Source organism: Bos mutus, chromosome 1, assembly GCF_027580195.1.
Source record: "Bos mutus isolate GX-2022 chromosome 1, NWIPB_WYAK_1.1, whole genome shotgun sequence".
Taxonomy (NCBI): domain Eukaryota; kingdom Metazoa; phylum Chordata; class Mammalia; order Artiodactyla; family Bovidae; genus Bos; species Bos mutus.
Genome location: NC_091617.1, coordinates 117,767,891 through 117,789,153, shown reverse-complemented (window position 1 = coordinate 117,789,153; position 21,263 = coordinate 117,767,891). Strand labels below are relative to the sequence as shown.

Here is a 21,263-nt window from a genome sequence, read left to right as displayed (position 1 = left end):
TAATATGTATGTATATCTTTCAGAATCTTTTCCATTATAGGTTATTACAAGATACTGCATATAGTTCCCTGTGCTGTAAGTAGGTCTTGTTGTTTATCTATTTTATACATAGTACTGTGTGTTTATCCCCCTTTCCTCTTTGATAAACATGAATTTGTTTTCTATGTCTATGAGTCTACTTCTATTTTGTAAAGAAGTTCACTTGTATCGTTTTTTTAGAATCCACATATAAGCGATATCACACGATATCTGTCTTCCTTTGTCTGACTTACTTCACTTAGTATAATAAAGTCCATCATTGTTGCTGCAAATGGCAATATTTCTTTTTTTTAAAAATGGCTGAGTAATCTTCTGATTACTCATAATCACCAGCACTGTTTGTTTGGAAAGTAGAATAAAAAATTTTGAAATGTAAATATATAGTCAGATGAATTTGTGATATCACAAAGAGTTAAGACACAAATCCATGGTATTTATAGAGTAATTTGTTTATTGCAGTGCTTCCCGCATAGCTCAGTTGATAAAGAATCTGCCTGCAATGTAGGAGACCCGGTTCGATTCCTGGGTCGGGAAGATCCACTGGAGAAGGGATAGGCTACCCACTCCAGTATTCTTGGGCTTCCCTTGTGGCTCAGCTGGTAAAAAATCTGCCTGCAATGCAGGAGACCTGGGTTTGATCCCTGGGTTGGGAAGATCCCCTGGAGAAGGGAAAGGCTACCCACTCCAGTTTTCTGGCCTAGAGAATTCCATGGACTGTATAGTATAGTCCATGGGGTCGCAAAGAGTCAGACACGACTGAGCGACTTTCACTTTCACTTGTTTATTGTATAGCCAGTATTCAACTGGTGTCAGTACTTTTTGACCAAAAAGAGTTTTGTTTGCTTGTTTATTTTATTTTTTGTTAAGGTGGGATGAAAGAAAATACTAAAATTTTAAGTCTAACATATACCAGGCCCTTCACTACATTGCATCTATCTCATATGATTGTGTTTATTGCTTTTTATGGATTGTAAATTATTACAATCCCTGTTTTATAAATGAGGGTATTAGATTCAGAGGAAAGGGGAGGCTCCTCTGATTCCCTTAACAATTTTCTATACAAGGTGCTTTTAAAAAACTGCCAGAAGTAGTCAACCTCGTTGAAGTAAAAATATTTCCCAAGGGAGCAAAACTAGCAAGGAGAGGGATAAGAAAGGAAGGCGAAAAAGAGACGGGTAAAAAAGAAGGGAAAGGTTGATGAAGGAGGAAGACCTGGGAAACAAATGGACAGAAGAGTAAGAAATGCAGCAGATAATAGAATGAAAGCAAATTAAAATGCTTCAGAGCATATTCGTTGCTTTTGAAAAGTATGGGTTGATTTAGAGCCTGATACCTGGGAAGAGGAAAAATGGAAAGGGCTGAGAGGATTTTTGTGTATGGGAAAATGATATACTAACACTCCTATAAATTAAATGGAGCAGGGCAAAAGTATTCTTAAACATTATTTGGATAGCTTCCTTTTTTCCTGTACAAACAATATTCAGTGCATATAAAGACATTGCTTTTTCATAGTTTGGGCATATTTCAGGCTGATGGAGAAGATCCACAACTTACCTGTGGAATCAGGGGTCATAAGAAGTGTTTGGGAGTTATGGGGATTCACAACTATGGTGTCATCCCTTGATCCTAAGGAAGTGAAGGTATTTCCTGAAAAATATATCCCATGTAAGTCTTGACTTGATCCCACACTAAGAACATGCCATGAAACATTGTCTCCCAAGCACATATCTAGTCCAGGCAGATTTCCATACATGTATCCATTTATCGCTGCAAGATATTGTGACAAAGAAAAGATTGTTTAATTTATTGGTACTTGACATCTCTTGGACTCAACCAAGGACTATTCATTAAGCAGTTCATTCATGTAAGATATCAAGATTACGCAAGCCAACCCCCTTTTTTTAGATTTGATGAAACTAAGGTCAGAGAGACTTGTTCACTGTCATGAAGCTAATGAATGAAAATGTTGAGACCAGAGTCCAAGTCTCCAGATTCTAGACCATTCTTTTTTCCCTCCACACTTTAAAGTCTTCAGAAACCAACCAACCAACTCAAGAAACACCCCAGCTATCCACTCCATTACTTTGGCAATAGAGAAATATGTCTTTTCTGTATCATATTTAGTAATAGCTAAAATAATGTATTGCACCAAAAAAGCATTGGTAAACATTTGATAGAATATAACATAATCACCCAAGTAGGCACTATTTTTATTGGGAAATTATATTTAAAGAAAACATGAAACATATTAGCCAACCATTGAGGGGAAAATATGTTTCTCTTAAAAAATCTGTAATTCTTTAGGCCTAGTGAAATTAAACTGCTTAATACATTTAAGTTAAGTGTTCTCTTACAGTACATCTTGTTAGACTCTTGGAAGTTTGGATCCTCTGTATCCACATTTTCAGGCTCTGTGGTAAATATCCTGATATTTTTATCTAAGAGATAACTTCGATTTTCATCAAATATTGTGGCAAGTAGGTAAAATTCTTTGTCTATTCCTTTCTGTGGATGAGAACAGAAAAAATAAACAGACACAAAATATGCATAGTACATATCCAAAGTCTAGTCAAATGGTTGGCCCTCGTATAGGATTTCCCATGCAATGGGATTTGTATGTTCTTGGAAAAACTGATCAATTAACTTCCCCACTTATGGACTTTTTATACAAATGTATGAATCCCAGTGAATAGATTTATTGCAGAACTAAGAAGTTGGGAGAAATCTCTACCACTGTTTTCATGTAAAGCTCTTACTCTAGGGACCCCCTATATCTTAACTCCATAAAATTAAACACTATAATCACAGATGTTTATAGTGGCTTATCTTGGAAGCTTTGTAAAAAGTAAGTTAAATAAAATGTTTTCAATTCTAGAAAGTCTGTATTTTAGGGTTTCTGAAGAAATATATGTATATATTTATATTTTTGGATAAAATAGAAAAATTATATGTACTGTAAAAATATGAGGCTATATAATTTTGAACTGTGGTGTTGGAGAAGACTCTTGAGAGTCCCTTGGACTGCAAGGAGATCCAACCAGTCCATTCTGAAGGAGATCAGCCCTGGGATTTCTTTGGAAGGAATGATGCTAAAGCTGAAACTCCAGTACTTTGGCCACCTCATGTGAAGAATTGACTCATTGGAAAAGACTCTGATGCTGGGAGGGATTGGGGGCAAGAGGAGAAGGGGACAACAGAGGATGAGATGGCTGGATGGCATCACTGACTCGATGGACATGAGTCTCAGTGAACTCCAGGAGTTGGTGATGGACAGGGAGGCCTGGCGCGCTGCGATTCATGGGGTCGCAAAGAGTAGGACACGACTGAGCGACTGATCTGATCTGATAAATACATAGCCATATTTTAAAATAAAATATACACTCAATTTTATATATTTACACTGGGGATTTATAAGGCTTTTTTGTTGTTGTTCTTTAGTTGCTAAATTGTGTCTGACTGTTTTGTGACCCCACAGACTGTTGCCCACCAGGCTGCCTTTTCCATAGGATTTCCCAGGCAGAAATACTGGAGTGGGTTGCTATTTCCTTTTTCAGGGCATCTTCCCAACTCAGGAATCAAACCTGTGTCTCCGGTATTGCAGGAGGATTCTTTACCAACTGAGCCAGCTGGGAAGCCCTTATAAGGCTTTCCAATACATGAATTACAAAAGAACTTGGATATTACTTCACTTGTGAGTAAAGAACAAGGGAAATTCACTCATTAAGCATTTATTGAGCACCTACTACATGCCACAGAAGGACTGGGTTTGTTACCAAAAATTTAATAAAACCTTATCTATGGTTTCAAGGCACTTAGAGTCTAGTGGGAGAGACAGGCCAGTAAAAATAACTGCCTGGGGACGTGCTCTAACAGGGCTTCCCAGGTGGCTCAGTGATAAAGAATCTGCCTGCCAATACAGGAGACACAGGGTCAGTCCCGTGGTCAGGAAAATCCCCTGGAGAAGGAAATGTCAACCCATGCCAGTATTCTTGCCTGAAAAATCCCATGGACAGAAGAGCCTGGCGGGTTATGGTCCATGGGGTCACAAAGAGTCAGACACAACTGAAGTGACTGAGCACAGTGCTCTGACAGAAACCTACAGAAGGAACTGCAATAACCTGCAGGAACTTGAACTAACTTTAGTTGCGGAATATAGTTTGAAGAAAATGAAGGGACTCTCAGTCTGAGTTTTTATTAAAAAGTCTCCCCTTTTAGCAGGTAAAACCGTGAGGAAAGTCCATTCCAGACAGAGAGAAGAAGGGCAAAATCAAAGAGATGTGAACTAGCCATCCTTACTCAGGACTAACAGGCTAACTTTGCAGTAAGACCAGAATGGAGTGTGCAGGGTTGGAGGGTGGGGGGTGGGGGGGGTGGGGGAGCATGGATCTGGAAGGATCCATGGGGTCTGATATGTTGCCTTCTGAGCCAACAGACTGTAGGGTGATTTTTAGGGTTGAGAGTGCTATAATCTGATTAGAAAGGGAGGAATGTGGAGCTATACTGAAGCAGAATGGAAGCAGGGATAGGAGTTAGGAGGTTACAGGAATTCAGAAAGAGATGATGCTGCCTCAAATAAGGCAATGGGATCAGAGAGCCAGTGACCAATGCTGGAGGTGAGAAACAAGGATTGTTGATCGAAGTCCTGGGCCTGGTGGTGTCCTTCTCTAAGACACAGGATAGAGGAAAAAGAGATGACTCAGAGAGGGGTGGGACACGCAGTGGCTGTCTAGAGGGAGACAAAGAGTTAAAACAGTCAAGTGGGGACTTCCCTGGTGGTCCAGTGGTTGGTACTTTGCCTTTCAATACAGGGGATGTGGTTTTGATCCTTGGTAGGGGAGCTAAGCGGAGAAGGCAATGGCACCCCACTCCAGTACTCTTGTCTGGAGAATCCCATGGATGGAGGAGCCTGGTAGGCTACAGTCCATGAGGTCACCAAGAGTCCAACACGACTGAGCGACTTCACTTTCACTTTTCACTTTCAAGCATTGGAGAAGGAAATGGCAACTGACTCCAGTATTCTTGCCTGGAGATTCCCAGGGACAGAGGAGCCTGTTGGGCTGCTGTCTATGGGGTCGCACAGAGTCGGACTTGACTGACTCGACTTAGCAGCAGCAGGGGAGCTAAGATCCCACATGCCTCGTGGCCAAAACACCAAAACATAAAAAACAAGAAGCAATACTGCAAAAAATTCAATAAAGACTTTTAAAATGGTCCACATAAAAAAAAAAATCTTAAAAAAGTAACAGAACAGTCCAGCAGAATTAAAGGTGTTTGGAACATGCCCAGAGTTCACTGGGCATGAGAAGACACAGGTCTGAAGCTGAGGAAAGCTGAGAGACACCAGCACACAGAAGTTGAAGGTGCTCACTGCACACTGCCTTTCCCCTGAAGATCCGTTTCAGGCCACCTCTCACCAAGGCATACCCAGACATAGGTCCCATCACTTAACCTGTTTGCCATCCTCTCCAAGACTTCCATTTCTGCACACAAGAAGAGGCCCTATAAGGCCGCTGTTGATGTCTGTTTTAAAATCTACTGAGGAGAAGTATGACCAGGTCAGGCAGTTGGGGTCTGTGGAAGTGGGTCCCACATCTATTGGAACTTCCCATGTATAAACGAATGTTGCACCAGGATTTACATACGAGGAGGGCGACGGGGTACCTAGTAAGAAAGAAACATTTGTGAAATAGGACCTAAGACCCAAAGTACCCTAGTCTAGCTTGTGAGATCTCTGAGATCAAGAACTGTGTCCTGCTCACACTGTGGTACCTTGGGTGACAGCTGAACAGGGCCAAAGGACCCCCTCTGCCACCGTAAGTACACAGATCTGTGATGATGTGAAAAGTAAGCGGCCCAAGGATTTTAGGAGGAGTCTGATTTTCTTGCCACTGTATTGCTGTCTGCCTTGCTTGCACCTGGGTTGAGCTGTGGTACTTGCCTCCTCCCGGTGTTCTGTAGAAGGAGCCCTCGTTGTTCTTGTTGTAAAGCAATCCATGGGGATGAATGCTGAGCGGCAGGGAAGCATTGTTATAGAAAGTGACCTGGATGATCTGCCCCACTTCTGCCTTAATGACAGGGCCTGGAAACCAACAGAGTTAGGAGTTGTCCTTGGTGTTCATAAATGTCATTGTCAGGTTGTGTTACTTGGATGAGGTTCTTCTAGGAACAAACTGAAGGGATGATGCCATGAACCAGAAATGTGTCCAATGAAAAGAAGTCTAGGTGATTCAGTATCTTAGAAACTCACATGGATTTGCAGGGACAAAAAAAAAAATGTAGTTTCAAATTGGATGAATCCCGCCAGACTCCTCTGTCCATGGGACTCTCCAGGCAAGAATATGGGAGTAGGATGCCATTTCCTTCTCCAGGGGATCTTACCAACCCAGGGATTGATACTGGTCTCCCGCATTGCAGGCAGGCTCTTTACCATTTGAACCACCAGGGAATCCCAAAAACTGTGAGTTGGTGAGTATTCTTTTGATGGCATAGAATATGTATAAATTGTGTTTATAATCCCACAAGCTATGAAATAATTTTACCAAGGAGTCCAAGGTGTGTTGCTTTTGCCTTCTGAGTTTGGAAGGAAGCATCTGTATATTCAAAGTAAACTAGTTTTTTGTAAGTTCCTCCGATTCTGGTTGGGCCTTGTTCAAAATAGAAGTGGGATTCACTGTGCAGAGAAAGTAGAAACAGAGAACTTTTACACTTACAATAACCATGTGAAAAGAAAGCAAGAACCTACATGCATCTTTTAAGGTATTTGTAATCTAGTACTTGTAATCTATTTGTGGAAAACTCAGCAGTGGCCACAGGACAGGCAAAGGTGTTTTTGTTCCAATCTCAAAAAAGGACAACGCCAAAGAATGTTCAAACTACCATACAATTGCACTCATTCCACACGCTAACAAGGTTATGCTCAAAATCCTTCAAGCTAGGTTTCAGTAGTACCTGAATTGAGACCTTCCAGAGGTACTAGCTGGGGTTTGAAGAGGCAGAGGAACCAGAGATCAAATTGCCAACATTAGTTGGAAAATAGAGAAAGCAAGAGAATTCCAGAAAAACATCTGCTTCGTTGACTACTCTAATACCTTGGACTGTGTGGATCACAACAAACTGGAAAATTCTTAAAGAGATGTGAGTACTAGACCATCTTACTTGGCTCCTGAGAAACCTGTATGCATATCAAGAAACAACAGTTAGAACCATACATGGAACAACTGACAGGTTCAAAATTGGGAAAGAAGTACGTCAAGGCTGTATATTGTCACCCTTTTCTTGTTTAACTTCTATGCAGAATACATCATGTGAAATGCCAGGCTGGATGAATCACAAGCTGGTATCAAGACTGCTAAGAGAAATATCAACAACCTCTGATATGTAGATGATACCACTCTAATGGCAGAAAGTGAAGAGGAACTAAAGAGCCCCTTGATGAGGGTGAAAGAGGAGAGTGAAAAAGCTGGCTTCAAACTCAACATTAAAAAACTAAGATCATGGAATCACTTCATGGCAAATAGAAGGGGAAAAAGTGGAAGTAGTGACAGATTTTCTTTTCTTGGGCTCCCAAATCACTGTGGATGGTGACTGCAGCCATGAAATTAAAAGATGCTTGCTCCTTGGAAAGAAAGCTATGACACACTTAGACAGTACATTAAAAAGCAGAGACATTGCTTTGTCGACAAAGATCCATATAGTCAAAGCTATGGTTTTTCCAGTAGTCATATATGGATGTGAGAGTTGGACTAAAGAAGGCTGAGCACAAAAGAATTGATGCTTTCGAATCATGGTGCTTGAAAGACTTTTTAGAGCTTTGTGGCTCAGCTGGTAAAGAATCTGCCCGCAGTGTGGGAGACGTGGGTTCGATCCCTGGGTTGGGAAGATCCCTTGGAGAAGGGAAAGGCTACTCACTTCAGTATTCTGGCCTGGAGAATTCCATGGACTACAGTCCATGGGGTTGCAAAGAGTCGGACACGACTGAACGACTTTCACTTTCACTTTTGGACGGGAAGGAGATCAAACCCTTTAGTCCTAAAGGAAATCAACCCTTTGCTTTGAATATTCATTGGAAGGATTGGTGATGAAGCTCCACTTGGCCATCTGATGTGAAGAGCTGACTCATTGGAAATGACCCTGATGCTGGGAAAGATTGAAGGCAGGAGGAGAAGGGGACAACAGAGGATGAGATGGTTGTATGGCTTCACCGGCTCGATGGACCTTAATGTGAACAAACTCTGGGAGACAGTGAAGGACAGAGGAGCCTGGTGCACTGCAGTCCATGTACTGCAAAGAGCCAGACATGACAGAGGCTGAACAATAGCAATGTATTTATAAAAATAATGCATGCTCATTGTAGAGAATTTGGAAAATAAAAATATATATATAACAAAAAATTTAACATCCTCATAATTCTACCATCTCTATATAATCACTATCAACATTTTCCATGGATATCTTTTCAGTCTTTTGTCTGTGCATGTATACAAGTCTCTGTCTGATCTATACATTTTTCTTTTGGAATAAAATTTTAAAAACATTAAGACTGATTTTTTTTAAGGCAGGTAGTAATAAACATTGCTTTTAAAACAATGTGCTGAGATGCTAGAGTACTGAGATAAGAGATGTCATTCTTAACTTTTTAATTCTATTGTAATAACATAAAATGAGGACAATTGTTTCCTAGGAGGAAATAATGGCTTGCAATGCTGAGACAGCATCAAATTTCATAACCAGAAGAATCATGTGAGCTGAAAGAATCTATTAATTCATACTTATTTTAGTCAATATAAAATGAGAGTTGAATCTAATTTTTGTTCTAAGCCCTGATAGGCTTTTCATAATTAACACAAAATTTCCATTACACAGATTGAATAATTTGTTGATGAGCATTAAAGTAAGAAAATATTCTTAAATATTAAAGTAAGAAAATATTCATTTGATAGAACATTCTCAGTTTTCTTAAATTTTCTATGAGTAAATTAAAAAAATAAATACTATGGGAATATTATTTTTTGGTGGTAATAGAACTTAATATTTTCTGACATAAAACTTTCATTCAATAGACCAAAAGAATTACAACTCCTGTAATTTTCAAGTTGGTAAATATATTTAGCAGTCAGACTACAGAAAAACTTTTTGTGCACTTCTAAAGGCTGATACCACAGTAATGTATTTTAGTCTTAGTTTTTGGTTATCAAAGAAATAATTGGTAATAAATTCTTAGGTGTTATTGAGTAAATATATATATATATACATACACATATAAAATATGATTTAAGGATGACACAAGAAATGATTGACTATACCCTCAGATCTTAGCAGGAAAGTACAAATTACATGTGAGGAATATTTTTTAATTTTTGTAAAATTGCAATTGACAACATGATTCACTATGTTTTTAAGTATCTTATAATTATAAACAAATCCATTTTAAAATTTAATGCTAAGAAAAAGATGAGAAGTGTGTTTTTCTTTGCAGTGGCTTCCAAGGCATTTAGAGAAAAATGCTATATAGCAAAGATTCTTCGGCTGAATATTTTCTAATTATTATTATAATTATTTTCCCATCTTTATTTTTTTTTCAATAGCCTCCAGCTGCCAAATGCTAGATTTAATTATTTATCAGGACCAGCGTGTGTTTAGACATACTGCTTGCAGTATAACACGTCAGCATTATTAAAATTGAAATTAGAGATCCAGTAAGACTCCATAAAAGCCAAAGAATGCCAGTATTTGGGGACCTTGGAGATTTTCATTCTATTTTTTTTTTAATTTAAATTTATTTATTTTAATTGGAGGCTAATTACTTTACAATATTGTATTGGTTTTGCCATACATCAACATGAATCCGCCACAGGTGTACACCATCTTTATTTTATCAGTATCTTTTTATTATAAAATGCTTAAGTCCTTATAGGAATAGCTAGGTTATGAAAAAGTCCAATTATCTTTATTTAACCATGAATATTTTAATCACTGAATATTACCTTCCAGCTTCTGTTAAACTATTTCCACTGAAGAAATCTATGCCAGATGGCGCATAGTCCCAAAAAATTTCTTTAGCAGCAATGTAATAATGAACAACTTGTGTCCCCATAACATCTGCTGGAGATTTTTGGCAATCCCTTACATTGAAGAAAGCCTGCATACTCTCTGAAAAATAGTAAATCCAAGTAGAGAATGTTATGAAAACATTAAAACATTTTTCTTAGTCCATATATATATTTTTTAAAACTGTAGCCAACAACATTGCAACTTCCCTTTCTTTTCAGAAATTTGAGGTATTTTATTTAAGGAATCCTGAAATGTATGAAGCAAGTATAAGACTCAGGATGCCAAAGTGAATGTTGAGGAGTGGATATTAGTGGAGATTAATAACCAGCACTGGACCAACTCCTAAGGAATATGGTACCTGCCTACTGAGAGGAATTTGAGTCTGTTTAATCAAAAGTATCTTCCCTTATGGTTCTGAAGTTGTTACCATTAATTACTAGATTAACTAGTTGGCAGGCAGGAAGAAAACCAAGGCAGGTACGTTTTCATAAGAGCATAAGTCCTGTGTTTTGATTTAAGAGCAACATAGGTGGGAGTGTAAATTCATACAGACTTTTTGGAAGATGATTAGGCAGCCTTTTTTAAAATTAAGAACACTTCCATTAAAAACTTTCGCTTCTTTCAGTTAGGCAAGATAAAAATTTGCACATACATAAAAAGATACAAATAAAAAGTGGCTAGCTATAACACTGTTAGTGACTTAAATGGGAAAGAAATCCAAAAAAGAGGGGATATACATATACGTATATGTATAGCTGAATCACTTTGTTGTACAGTAAAAATTAACACAACATTGTAAATAAACTATACAATAAAATTTTTAAAAATAAAACACAAAATAAAGGAGTAGCTTTATTTTGGGAATGTCATGGAAAAGATTCTTGCCTGGAGAATTCCATGGACATATTCTTGCCTGCAGAATTCCATGGACAGAGGAACTTAGCAGGCTGCAGTCCATGGGGTCACAAAGAGTCGGACATGACTGAGCGACTAACACACACATACACACACAGTGAACCAAGAAAGTGAAAGCAATTTAGATATCTATCAATAGCGGAATGGTTAAATAAATTAGCCTACATCTCAAACAAACACAGAAAACTATACAGCCATTTAGAAAAGTAAGCTAGACAAACCTATGGATACTAAATGGGAAAGGAGGGGAGAGGGAAGATTGGGACTGACATATATACACTATTGATACTATGTGTAAAATAGATAACTAATAAGAACCTACTGTATAGCACAGGGAACTCTACTCAGTGCTCTGTGGTGACCTAAATGGGAAGGGAATCCAAAAAAGAAGGGATATATATATATATATATATGTATATGTATAGCTGAATCACTTTGCTGTACAGTAGAAGTAACACAGCAACTATAAGATAAACATTTTAAAAATAAAACTTAAAAAATAAAAGAGTAGCTTAGAAGTATAGGGAATGTCATGGAAAAGATTTTGAGATATAAGGATGCGTAAAGAAAGCAAGCAGCAGAAGATAGAAAAACCTATTATATACAAATAATAACCTATTTTTTTAAAGTTAATAGTTAAATAAAACCTATTATATGGGGTGTGATCTCCTTATTTAAAACAGTACCTGTGCATTTTTATTTCTAAGCGTTCATGTATATTGTATGAAAATACATAGTAAACAGCTAAATACACATTTGTGTAAACACAAATGGCTTACAGGGATTATTCACTGGAGAGGAACTGGGATGGTGGTGGGGTAGGGTTGGACTAATGGCACATTCTTAAACTATTTCTCCAAAGATGAATGCTAAATCTGATTGTGTGTGTGTGTGTGTGTGAGCGCGCGCGCTAATTTTGGTGGTGTAAGCACTTTCCTGTGGCCAGATTTGAAGCTACCACAAGTTTATCACCTGGCTTATTTAATTAATAAGTAGCTTAGAAGCTCTCTGGAGCTCCTAAGAGGTGGCTGTCATATACCACATTAGACTTTCGCTCTTTCTGCCTGCTGCCTTCACCAAATTCTTCCCTCCCTCCACTCCTTCCTCTTTGCTTTCTTCCTTTCTTTCCAGCAAGTCTATTCATGCATTCTTATAATTACTAAAAACAAAACATACACAAAAAAGCCAAAACAAACAGACAAACCAAAAAACACCCCAAACTACACCATGGGAAGAGAAGAAACACAGGGGAAAGCTGTGTAGTCCACTAGCCAAGCTTTTTTCATTGTGTCCAAGGTTGACCCTATCTTTCCTGCAGAGTTGAAGAGGAAAGACCTGGCTTAAAGGCAACATCTATAAATGAGGTCAAGAGGAGAAGTAGGTCTGGTGTACATTTTAACCTTTAAAACATATTTTAACCTTTAAAACATATTTTAAAGCAATATTCCTTTCTAAGTGAGAACTTTTGTATTAATATCATTAAATTCTGTCCTTGAGTTACAACAGCCGTGTGTGGGTCTCCCTTTTCTCACAACCCTGGGAAGGAGGGACACAGCACACGGGAAATCCCAATAAGTACGTGTTGTTTAGTTGTTATTTTTTTTTGTTTGTTTAGTTGTTTAAATAATTAATTGAAGTATGGTGCTAACCAAAGTATTGGACTTAGAAATAAGAAAGGTTTTGATCAGAGAAGTAAATCCCATTTTTGTAAAAAAGGGAGAAAAGTTAAACTCTTCAGTTCAAGTAACAATTGTGTTTTCTGACTGAAAAATAATACAAAACATTTTACATGATTGCATGCAGAGTTTAGTCAGATTTAAGAATAGAGAAGATCAGTAATTTCATAATGGGCCTTTCTATTATTAAATATGAAGTGTGATTGAAGAGGGAAATAAACCAGGAAACCATTACTGGGTACCGGTTCAGAATTTACATAACACTTGGACCTATATAATTTCTGACTCTCACAGGGTTTTGGATTAGTATTTCAACCTCTTGGAAGTTGTCTTCTCAATTTAAAATAGAAGAGTAATTATATGAACTCTGTCAGACACTCAAGGCTCACTGGATAACAAATATATACTTTTTTTTGGTAAAAACAGCAACAAAAATAATCCTATATGACTAAAAGTGCTTATTACCATAAAGTTAAAAGTGTCAGAGACCTGAGTTCTGGTTCTGACTGTATTACTGACTTTGCAAAAGGCAATCCTGTCACCTGCCTGATGGTGACATCTTTCCCCATTTGGAAGATGAGGCGTTTGTTATGGGAGTCCCCTGACCCTGTATTATGTAAAAGGAATAAATCCCTACCGTGTATCCGACAGTCCAGCAGCCACTCTCCAACACCTTTGGCCACCATGAAGGCATCACGCATGGAGGCAGGGAAGACGGTAATGGTGTCTTTTCTATGATTCTGAGATATCAGAGTTTGTCCATGGAAGTAGATGGGGTGTATGTCCAACAGGCTACCCATGCTGATGAAATACCACATGACCCTGTCTTCTGCACACATGGTGAGATCAGGTAGATTTGCATACAAGTATCCATTTATTGCTGAAAACAGAAGTAAATTAACCTTTCAAGCAAGCATGTTGCCTCAAGGCCACATGGTATATATTCTATGCATTTCCTTATCACATGAATCTGGCAGTGCCATCATTGTTCTCATGCATAATCTGCAACAGGATTCGGTTTGTTTCTCCCCAAAAGGAGGCTATAAACATTATCTGTGATTAAAACTGAGGACAACACAAATTTAAAGGCAAGAGGAAGAAAAGTAAGCTGCAAGGTAGGAAGCAGTGAAAAGGGGAAAAGAATAGAAAGAAGCTAAGTCTGTGGAAGAAGGAGACAAAGCTGAGGGTGGCTGAGATAACAAGAGCACCTTTTCTGAAAAGTTCTGTGTAGAAGCACATTTCCATAAAAGTTCTGCTCAGTTATGTCTTTGTTCTTCCATAATATTTTATTACCCTAAAATTAAATATTTGGGGACTTCCCTGGCAGTCCAGTGGTTAAGAATCCACCTTGCAATGTAGGCGACATGGGTTTGGTCCCTGGTTAGAAACTAAGATCCCACAGGCCATGAAGCAACGAAACCCTGGTGCCACAACTACCAAGTCCCGTGCACCACAACAAAAGATCCCATCTGCTGCAACTGAGATCTGACACAGCCAAATGAATATTTAAAAAATTACATCTCTCTGTCGTCACCATCTATTTTTATCAATATCAGATGTTAGGGAAAAAAATGCATCTATCTAACTTCACTTGCTATGACACTTTGGAAACCGGCAGGGTTTTCTAGATGCCTTCATAGCAACACTGAGCTTCCCTGATAGCTCAGTTGGTAAGGAATCTGCCTGCAATGTGGGAGACCCCGGTTGGATTCCTGGGTTGGGAAGATCCGCTGGAGAAGGGATAGGCTACCTACTCCAGTATTCTTGGGCTTCCCTTGTGGCTCAGATGGTAAAGAAACCGCCCACAATGGAGGAGACTTGGGTTCATCCCTGGATTGGGAAGATTCCCTGGAGAAAGGAAAGGCTATACGCTCCAGTATTCTGGCCTGGAGTAATTCCATGGACTGTATAGTCCATGAGCTCGCAAAGAGTCTGACATGATTGAGGGACTTTCACTTTCACTTTCTTTCACAGCAAAAATGGCATGTTCGTGTCTGACTCTTTGCGACTCCTTGAAACATAGCCTGCCAGACCCAGAATGAAGAACTGGGAAACAGAAACTCATCAAAGCAAACTTAAATGAAAGGAAATCACAAAATAAAGTCATAGAAGTTAGAACTATAGGATATACGGAATGAGAAATTTCTTCATAATCTTACAGCGCATGACATTGCTCTCCTCGAAGTCAGGATCACTGGCATTAACTTGACCAGCTTCAGTGTATGTACGAATGTTGTCATCGATATACCAGCTATGTTTTTCATCAGTTATAGAAAACACCAGAATGAAATACTCATCGATAGATTTTTCCATATCTCCATCCAGGGTTCCTAAAACAAAAACAACGGCAAAACTTACTCTTTGCGAAAATTATTTTTGCTATGAAATAACCTAGTGATTCTGATTCTGATATTCAAAATATAAAAGGAAAACCTTTCACCTCCATAGACAGAACCCTAAGGAACTAAGCGTGCAAGGAACAGGCAGTTTCTCTTCTCCCTATTTCCCCCCACCCTGTGGGTTCAACACTTCTCTATAGGAGAAATGTGGCGGAATTTTGTGTGAGGGTGACTAGGATGAAGATTACTGGGTTTGGCTACCGGCTAGTGTCCAACCTGCTCTATTGGACTTGAATGGAGACATTGGACTCAAGCGCGCCATCTGGTGCTCAGAGGCCAAATGGCAACGTTACTTTTCTGACTGGAGAATCAAGGTGAAGACCGGAAGAGAGTTTTTTAGCAAAATTCCACTAGGAGAGGGAGGCAGACCCTACACATCCTAATTGGCTCTATTTGCTACAGTGAGATTTTTTAAATGTTACCTCTTTTACAAGTCAGAATTGGTCCGAGAAGTCCTGAAGACACATCTCTTAGAGTCTCTATATGGGAGTGGTACATCCGTGTCACGCAGTTACTGTCACTGGGACCAGGCCCCTGATTTTCTTCTACAAACCACGTGTAAGTGTATTCTGCCCCTGGCTCTAGATGGTCGTCTTCCTTTTGCAGGCCCGTAGTGTTGTCTGGATAGAGAGCGCCTAGAAAATGGAACTTGCACTGTGGTCACAGCAACCAGTGGACAACATTTTTCTTAATGTGACTCATGCTTTCTGCATTAAGCCATGAAAGTGTGTTAATTTGTATTTTTAGAAAGTCTGTGTTTCCCCCTTCCTGTCTCCTGCCTCCTGTCTCCCTAGATTCCCCTTAGTTGGTTTCTACCTGAATGCCCAGCTTGGCCAGTTTCCAGACTTAAATTGAAATGAATCAGGCAGCCTATGAATGAACTATCATCACCTTTATCAATAGATTCCACAAATATTCACTGTGCACCATCTGTGTAGGTCTTAGATACAGAAAGTTCCTGAGTTGCACTCTGTATCATCTTCATTGCAAATCAGATTTGGGAATGAGGGCATCAAGAGCATCCAAGCTACTGTTGTTGTTTAGCCGCTCAGTCGAGTCCAACTCTTTGCCACCCCATGGACTACAGTCCGCCAGGCTCCTCTGTTTATGGGATTTTTCAGGCAAGAATACTGGAGTGGGTTGCCATTTCCTCCTCCAGGGGATCTTCCTGACCCAGGGATCCAACCCCAGGGATCAACGTCTCCTGCTTGGCAGGCAGATTCTTTACCATTGAGCCACCTGGTAAGCCCCATGACCTGGCTTTACCTGAACTACATCTTCCAGAGGGCATCAAGAGCATCCATATTACTGTACACACTGCTATATTTAAAATGGATCACTAACAAGGATGCAGTGCATAGCACAGGGACCTCTGCTCAACATTATGTGGCAGCCTGGATGGAAGGGGAATTTAGGGGAGGACGGATACACGTATACATATGGCTGAGTACTTTCGCTGTTCACCTAAAACTATCACAACACGTTAACCGGCTATGCCCCAACACAAAATAAAAAGATTTTTAAAAAGAAAAAAGAGCATCTGTGTTACCTACAAGCTGCCCACTGATGCCAGGAAGTGGTCTTCTGCATAGACGACATTACCCTGAGCTACTACCTTTGTTCTGAATCTGGGACCTTGCCCTCTTCTTTTTTATTATCCTGGAATTTTGCCTCAGATCTCCACCATTTGAGGCTGGAATCTAATAAGTATGGATAACATTCCCTCATTCAATAGGAGACTTTGAAGCATGACCAACCTCTCGTCCTTTATCCTCTTTTGAGACCAACCTGCTCCGTGTAGAACACAAAACCCTATTTTGTGTTAGCATTCTCTTCCCTTCCTTTTCCCAACACCATCAAGCAGCTGTGAGTGTGGATGTTTAAGAGAGAAGATACTGTCTGGAAAATAGTGACTTCACCTGACACTGATGTTTTCTAAGAGGCTAACCCTCATTCACCAGAAAATGAGATGACAGGACATGGATATGAAATGGCAGGACAGTATTTCTGCCAACTTAACACTTAGCTCATGAGTGTCTCCTACCCTCCAAACTTATGTATTTATTTATTTACATGAGAGAAAAGTGTGTTTTCTTTCCCAGAAGTTGAATGGGGGAGGGGGATTGTCATTCATTAATTTCAAATGAGAAATTGAAGAACAATCTGGGATATAAAAATTTGAGACATCTGAAGTAAAAATCTGTATTCACCCAAACGACTCCTTTAGTTCATGACTGCCTTGCTCTTCCTGAGGTTTGTACTCTTCATTAACAAAAACTCAGGAACCTAAGGAACAGGAACTCACTTACCTTCATTATCTTTAGTGTAGGTGAGTCCATGAGGATGGAAACTGTACTTTCTGGAAGCATTATTTTTCACATGTACATGAATGAGGTCTCCAGTCTCTGCTTTTATGATTGGACCTAAAAATCCCAACCAGGATGGTTTTTCAATGGTGGTTTGAAATGTATCATCCGTGTACCCAAAATACAAAGCCTTTTTATAAACAGATCCTATCCTATCTCGGCTTGGTTGGAGATATGTTTCAGATTGAAACTCTCTGTAAACAAACAAACAAGCAAGAACTTTAACAAATTTTGACTGAAAACAAAGCAATGTCAAATCAGCTGAAACTAGGAGTAAGAATCTTTCCAGTCTAATTCTGCAGAGAAAACCCAGACACTGGTGAAAATCTAGAATGAGTCAGAAACAATACCATAGGCAAGGAGAAGCCTGAAAAGTCTGGTGAAGAGACGAAATGCATATGTATCAAGTCATAGGCATGGCATTTCGGTTCTAATGACTTAGAAATTCTTTGTACTGAACCATGTATGGAGGAAGGTTTCTGACCCTACTTCGAGGTTACTTTAGCTCTCAAACATTAGATCAATGTTACAATTTAAGATTCTTTACACATTTCAATGATTCAGGGATTTGTTGGTAGAATTGGGGGCATTTTGGCAGACAAACAGTGAATCAGAAGCCCGCATATAACCTTTAGATTTCTTTGTCCCAATCTTCTGAACAGAAAAATCAAGAAGAGAGCTGCAATTTTACAATTTCTGCCATAGACTCCATACCAGAAGGAAAAGCGTTGTTTCAGCTCTTGAGTACCATTCATACTCATCTCTGATGCGGGAAAGACTGAAGGCAAAAGAAGAGGGCATCAGAGCATGAGACAGTTGGATGGCATCACCAATGCAATGGACATGAACTTGGGTCAACTTCAGGAGGTGATGAGGGACAGAGAGGCCTGGTGTGCTGCAGTCCATGGGGTCACAAAGAGTCAAACATGACTGAACAACCGCAACAACAACCACTTATACAAAATTGATGATAAATACAGGATTAGAGATGATCCCTGAAATATGTATCGTGAAGGCAAGAGTGGCAGGAATCCCAGGAAGGAGCAATTTCTGATTTATATTAATAGCTGGCTTCCATGTTACGCTTATACTAAAAAACTCAAAGCAAGCAGTTCTAATAGCAAAATGTGCCCTTAAAGAGTCTATCATGGAAACTTCTTCAGCAGCATTTTATCAGTGTATAACAATTACCAACATTTGTGTCTGATAGCAAATTTTTCAACGCGAAGGTATCACTTACTGATCGTCCGAAAAAGGCATTCCATTGAGCATGTTTTTACCAGTAGGAGCATAGTTCCAAGTAGTTTCTTCAATGCCTATGTAATAGTGCCTGTCTATTGTCCAACCTAGAGAACTAATAAAAACCAGATAGGTCAGTGAAAAAAGGATCTTCATTTTCAAACCTTGCACCTGGAGAGGCTAACTGAGTTATGTTTCCCTTCCTTTTATAATCCACATAGTCTTCCTTTATTTATTTATTTATGTTTGTTTACATAAGTCAGAGTTGCATAAGAGTTCAAGTGCTACGTCTACATATATGTGATTTCCATTCCAAATGCATTTAGTTTTCGCGAGTCAGCTCAGGTGAAATGTTGCACAACACATAGAGAATGCCGGTTCTTGACCCCGTACACCTTACCAATTAAGAGCTTGCTTGAATTACTGAGTAGATGGGCTACACAGATTATTCATCAGCCCCTCAAGAATGTTATCTATTTCTGCATGATAGGAATCACCTCCAGTTTAGTCTAGTCTACAGATATACCTCTCTTTCTCAATTTACTGTGTTACTGAATCAGGTTTATTTGTCCAATGGGCAGCAAGTCAAACACGGAGATGCCAAGGTTTGTGGCAAAGAAAAGATTTTTACAGAAAGAGGAGAACAGGTCTCACATCTGTCTCCTCAAAGCTGGGATACCTATGAGTTAAAGAAGCAGAGTGGTCTGAGGCGTGGGGAAAGGTGATTGGAGGAAAGAAAATGGTGAAGTAACTGCTGTTCTGCATGGGTGCAGAAGCCCCTCATTTATTTTTTAATAATACACAAGATCAAAGTATTTTTTTCTGGCTGTTTATATAGATAAATATGCATACTTAAGGACATAATAAACTAAATACAGCTCTGAGAGGAAGAGAAAGGATTATTATATTAAAAATGTTTTTTATGAGAAGAGTACATTTCCATATTACTTGATTTAAAAAATCAACAAAATATTTGCAATTTTTAGTCCTTTTTTCATTGAAAAATAATGAAAATATAAGTATCTTCCTTATAAGCAACAATTACTAAATTCTACAAAGGCTAAGACATCTAGGCTGTCATATTACTAAGTTTTTCACATTTGTGAGTGCTCTGGTTAGCTTTAAGAGGAAACTAGGAAAACAGACCACTGCTTTGGGAGATTTATATGTCACCAGCAGATACTAGAAGAAATTCAGAAAAGCTAGGCCTGGAGGAACCATGGTGGGTGGAGAAATCAGCCCCAGGAGAGCAAGCACCCTTTGGGAAGCAGCTGAACAGGGTTGGGGGAGGACCCAGGTCATGGATGATGGGTTTCATGAAAGAGGAGCTAGGGATGGGCTCTCTGGCCTCAGTAAGGAGATCCAGCTTGGTTGGAGCAGTTGGATGCCGCAGTCATGCATATTCCTCTGTGTGTGGAAAAACCTTACAATCTTCCCTGCCACTGTGTCTTAGACTAGTTGCCATAGAAGGGGCCACCCATCAGGCAGGGGGCAAGATGCCCTTAAAAGGACTTTCAGATGTTCTTTTACCTTCTATTACTTCTTTTCTCTTTCTTTTAGGCACATTAATTTTAGTCTGGAATGTAGATAATAGAAGAGCCATTGAGCTGGCATATTTTTCCCTCAGTAAGTTACCCCAGTAAGTTCAAAGACATCACTTCAAACAGATCTATCTCCAGTTCCCACTCTGCCGTTTACTAGATGTGTGATTGGGAATGAGGTGCACACTCCTTCTGAACTCCCATCCTTTCCTACTTGTAATATGAAGGTTATAATAATTAAATTTCAGGACTCCTCTTCCAGCCTGACACAGTGTACGCATTTAAAGAAACTTAGCATCCTCCCCTGAGACAATGAAAATGATGTTAGTAAATGTCCATTGTTTCTTTGTTTTCTTCTCAACAAATGACTAGAACTGACTTCCATTTTGGGAGTTGGGGTGGGGAACACTTTGTCTTGGGTAATATACTTTATGGCTCATCCATAGAGGGAGAAGGCAATGGCAACCCACTCTAGTACTCTCACCTGGAAAATCCCATGGACGGAGGAGCCTGGTAGGCTGCAGTCCATGGGGTCTCTAAGAGTCAGACACAGCTGAGTGACTTCACTTTCACTTTTCACTTTCATGCATTGGAGATGGAAATGGCAACCCACTCCAGTGTTCTTGCCTGGAGAATCCTAGGGACGGGGGAGCCTGCTGGGCTGCTGTCTATGGGGTCGCACAGAGTCGGACACAACTGAAGCGACTTAGCAGCAGCAGCAGCATCCATAGGGAAATTTGGCTTCCCAGGTGGAGCTAGTAGTAAAGAACCCACCTGCCAATAAGAGATGCAGGTTCAATCCCTGGGTCGGGAAGATCCTCTGGAGGTGAGCATGGCAGTATTCTTGCCTGGAGAATCCCATGGACTGAGGAGCCTGGCTGGCTATAGTCCACAGGGTCACAGAGAGTCAGACGTGACTGAAGTGACTTAGCACACATGCACCCATAGGCAAATTATGTTTGCAGTCCTGTCCTTCTCTTCCTGCTTAGCCCTCAGTAGGTCGGTTTTTTGGCACAGCAGGATTTGATGTTAGTCATC

General features: G+C 39.6%; 1 protein-coding gene across 1 annotated transcript in view; it reads right to left on the bottom strand.

The window, feature by feature from the left end:
- LOC102267159 (ceruloplasmin) overlaps positions 1-18,840 on the bottom strand; it is a 39,773-nt gene extending 20,933 nt beyond the window's left edge. Inside the window, exons 1-11 of the mRNA XM_005902440.2 lie at positions 18,686-18,840; positions 17,389-17,639; positions 15,502-15,714; positions 14,840-15,010; positions 13,318-13,560; positions 10,023-10,188; positions 6,579-6,709; positions 5,978-6,118; positions 5,489-5,700; positions 2,394-2,544; positions 1,594-1,806 (exon numbers count right to left, since the gene is read on the bottom strand). Of these exons, the coding sequence (XP_005902502.2) occupies positions 1,594-1,806; positions 2,394-2,544; positions 5,489-5,700; positions 5,978-6,118; positions 6,579-6,709; positions 10,023-10,188; positions 13,318-13,560; positions 14,840-15,010; positions 15,502-15,714; positions 17,389-17,639; positions 18,686-18,840 (2,047 nt within the window). The remainder of the gene's footprint in view (positions 1-1,593; positions 1,807-2,393; positions 2,545-5,488; positions 5,701-5,977; positions 6,119-6,578; positions 6,710-10,022; positions 10,189-13,317; positions 13,561-14,839; positions 15,011-15,501; positions 15,715-17,388; positions 17,640-18,685) is intronic.
- Positions 18,841-21,263: the final 2,423 nt, after the last annotated feature.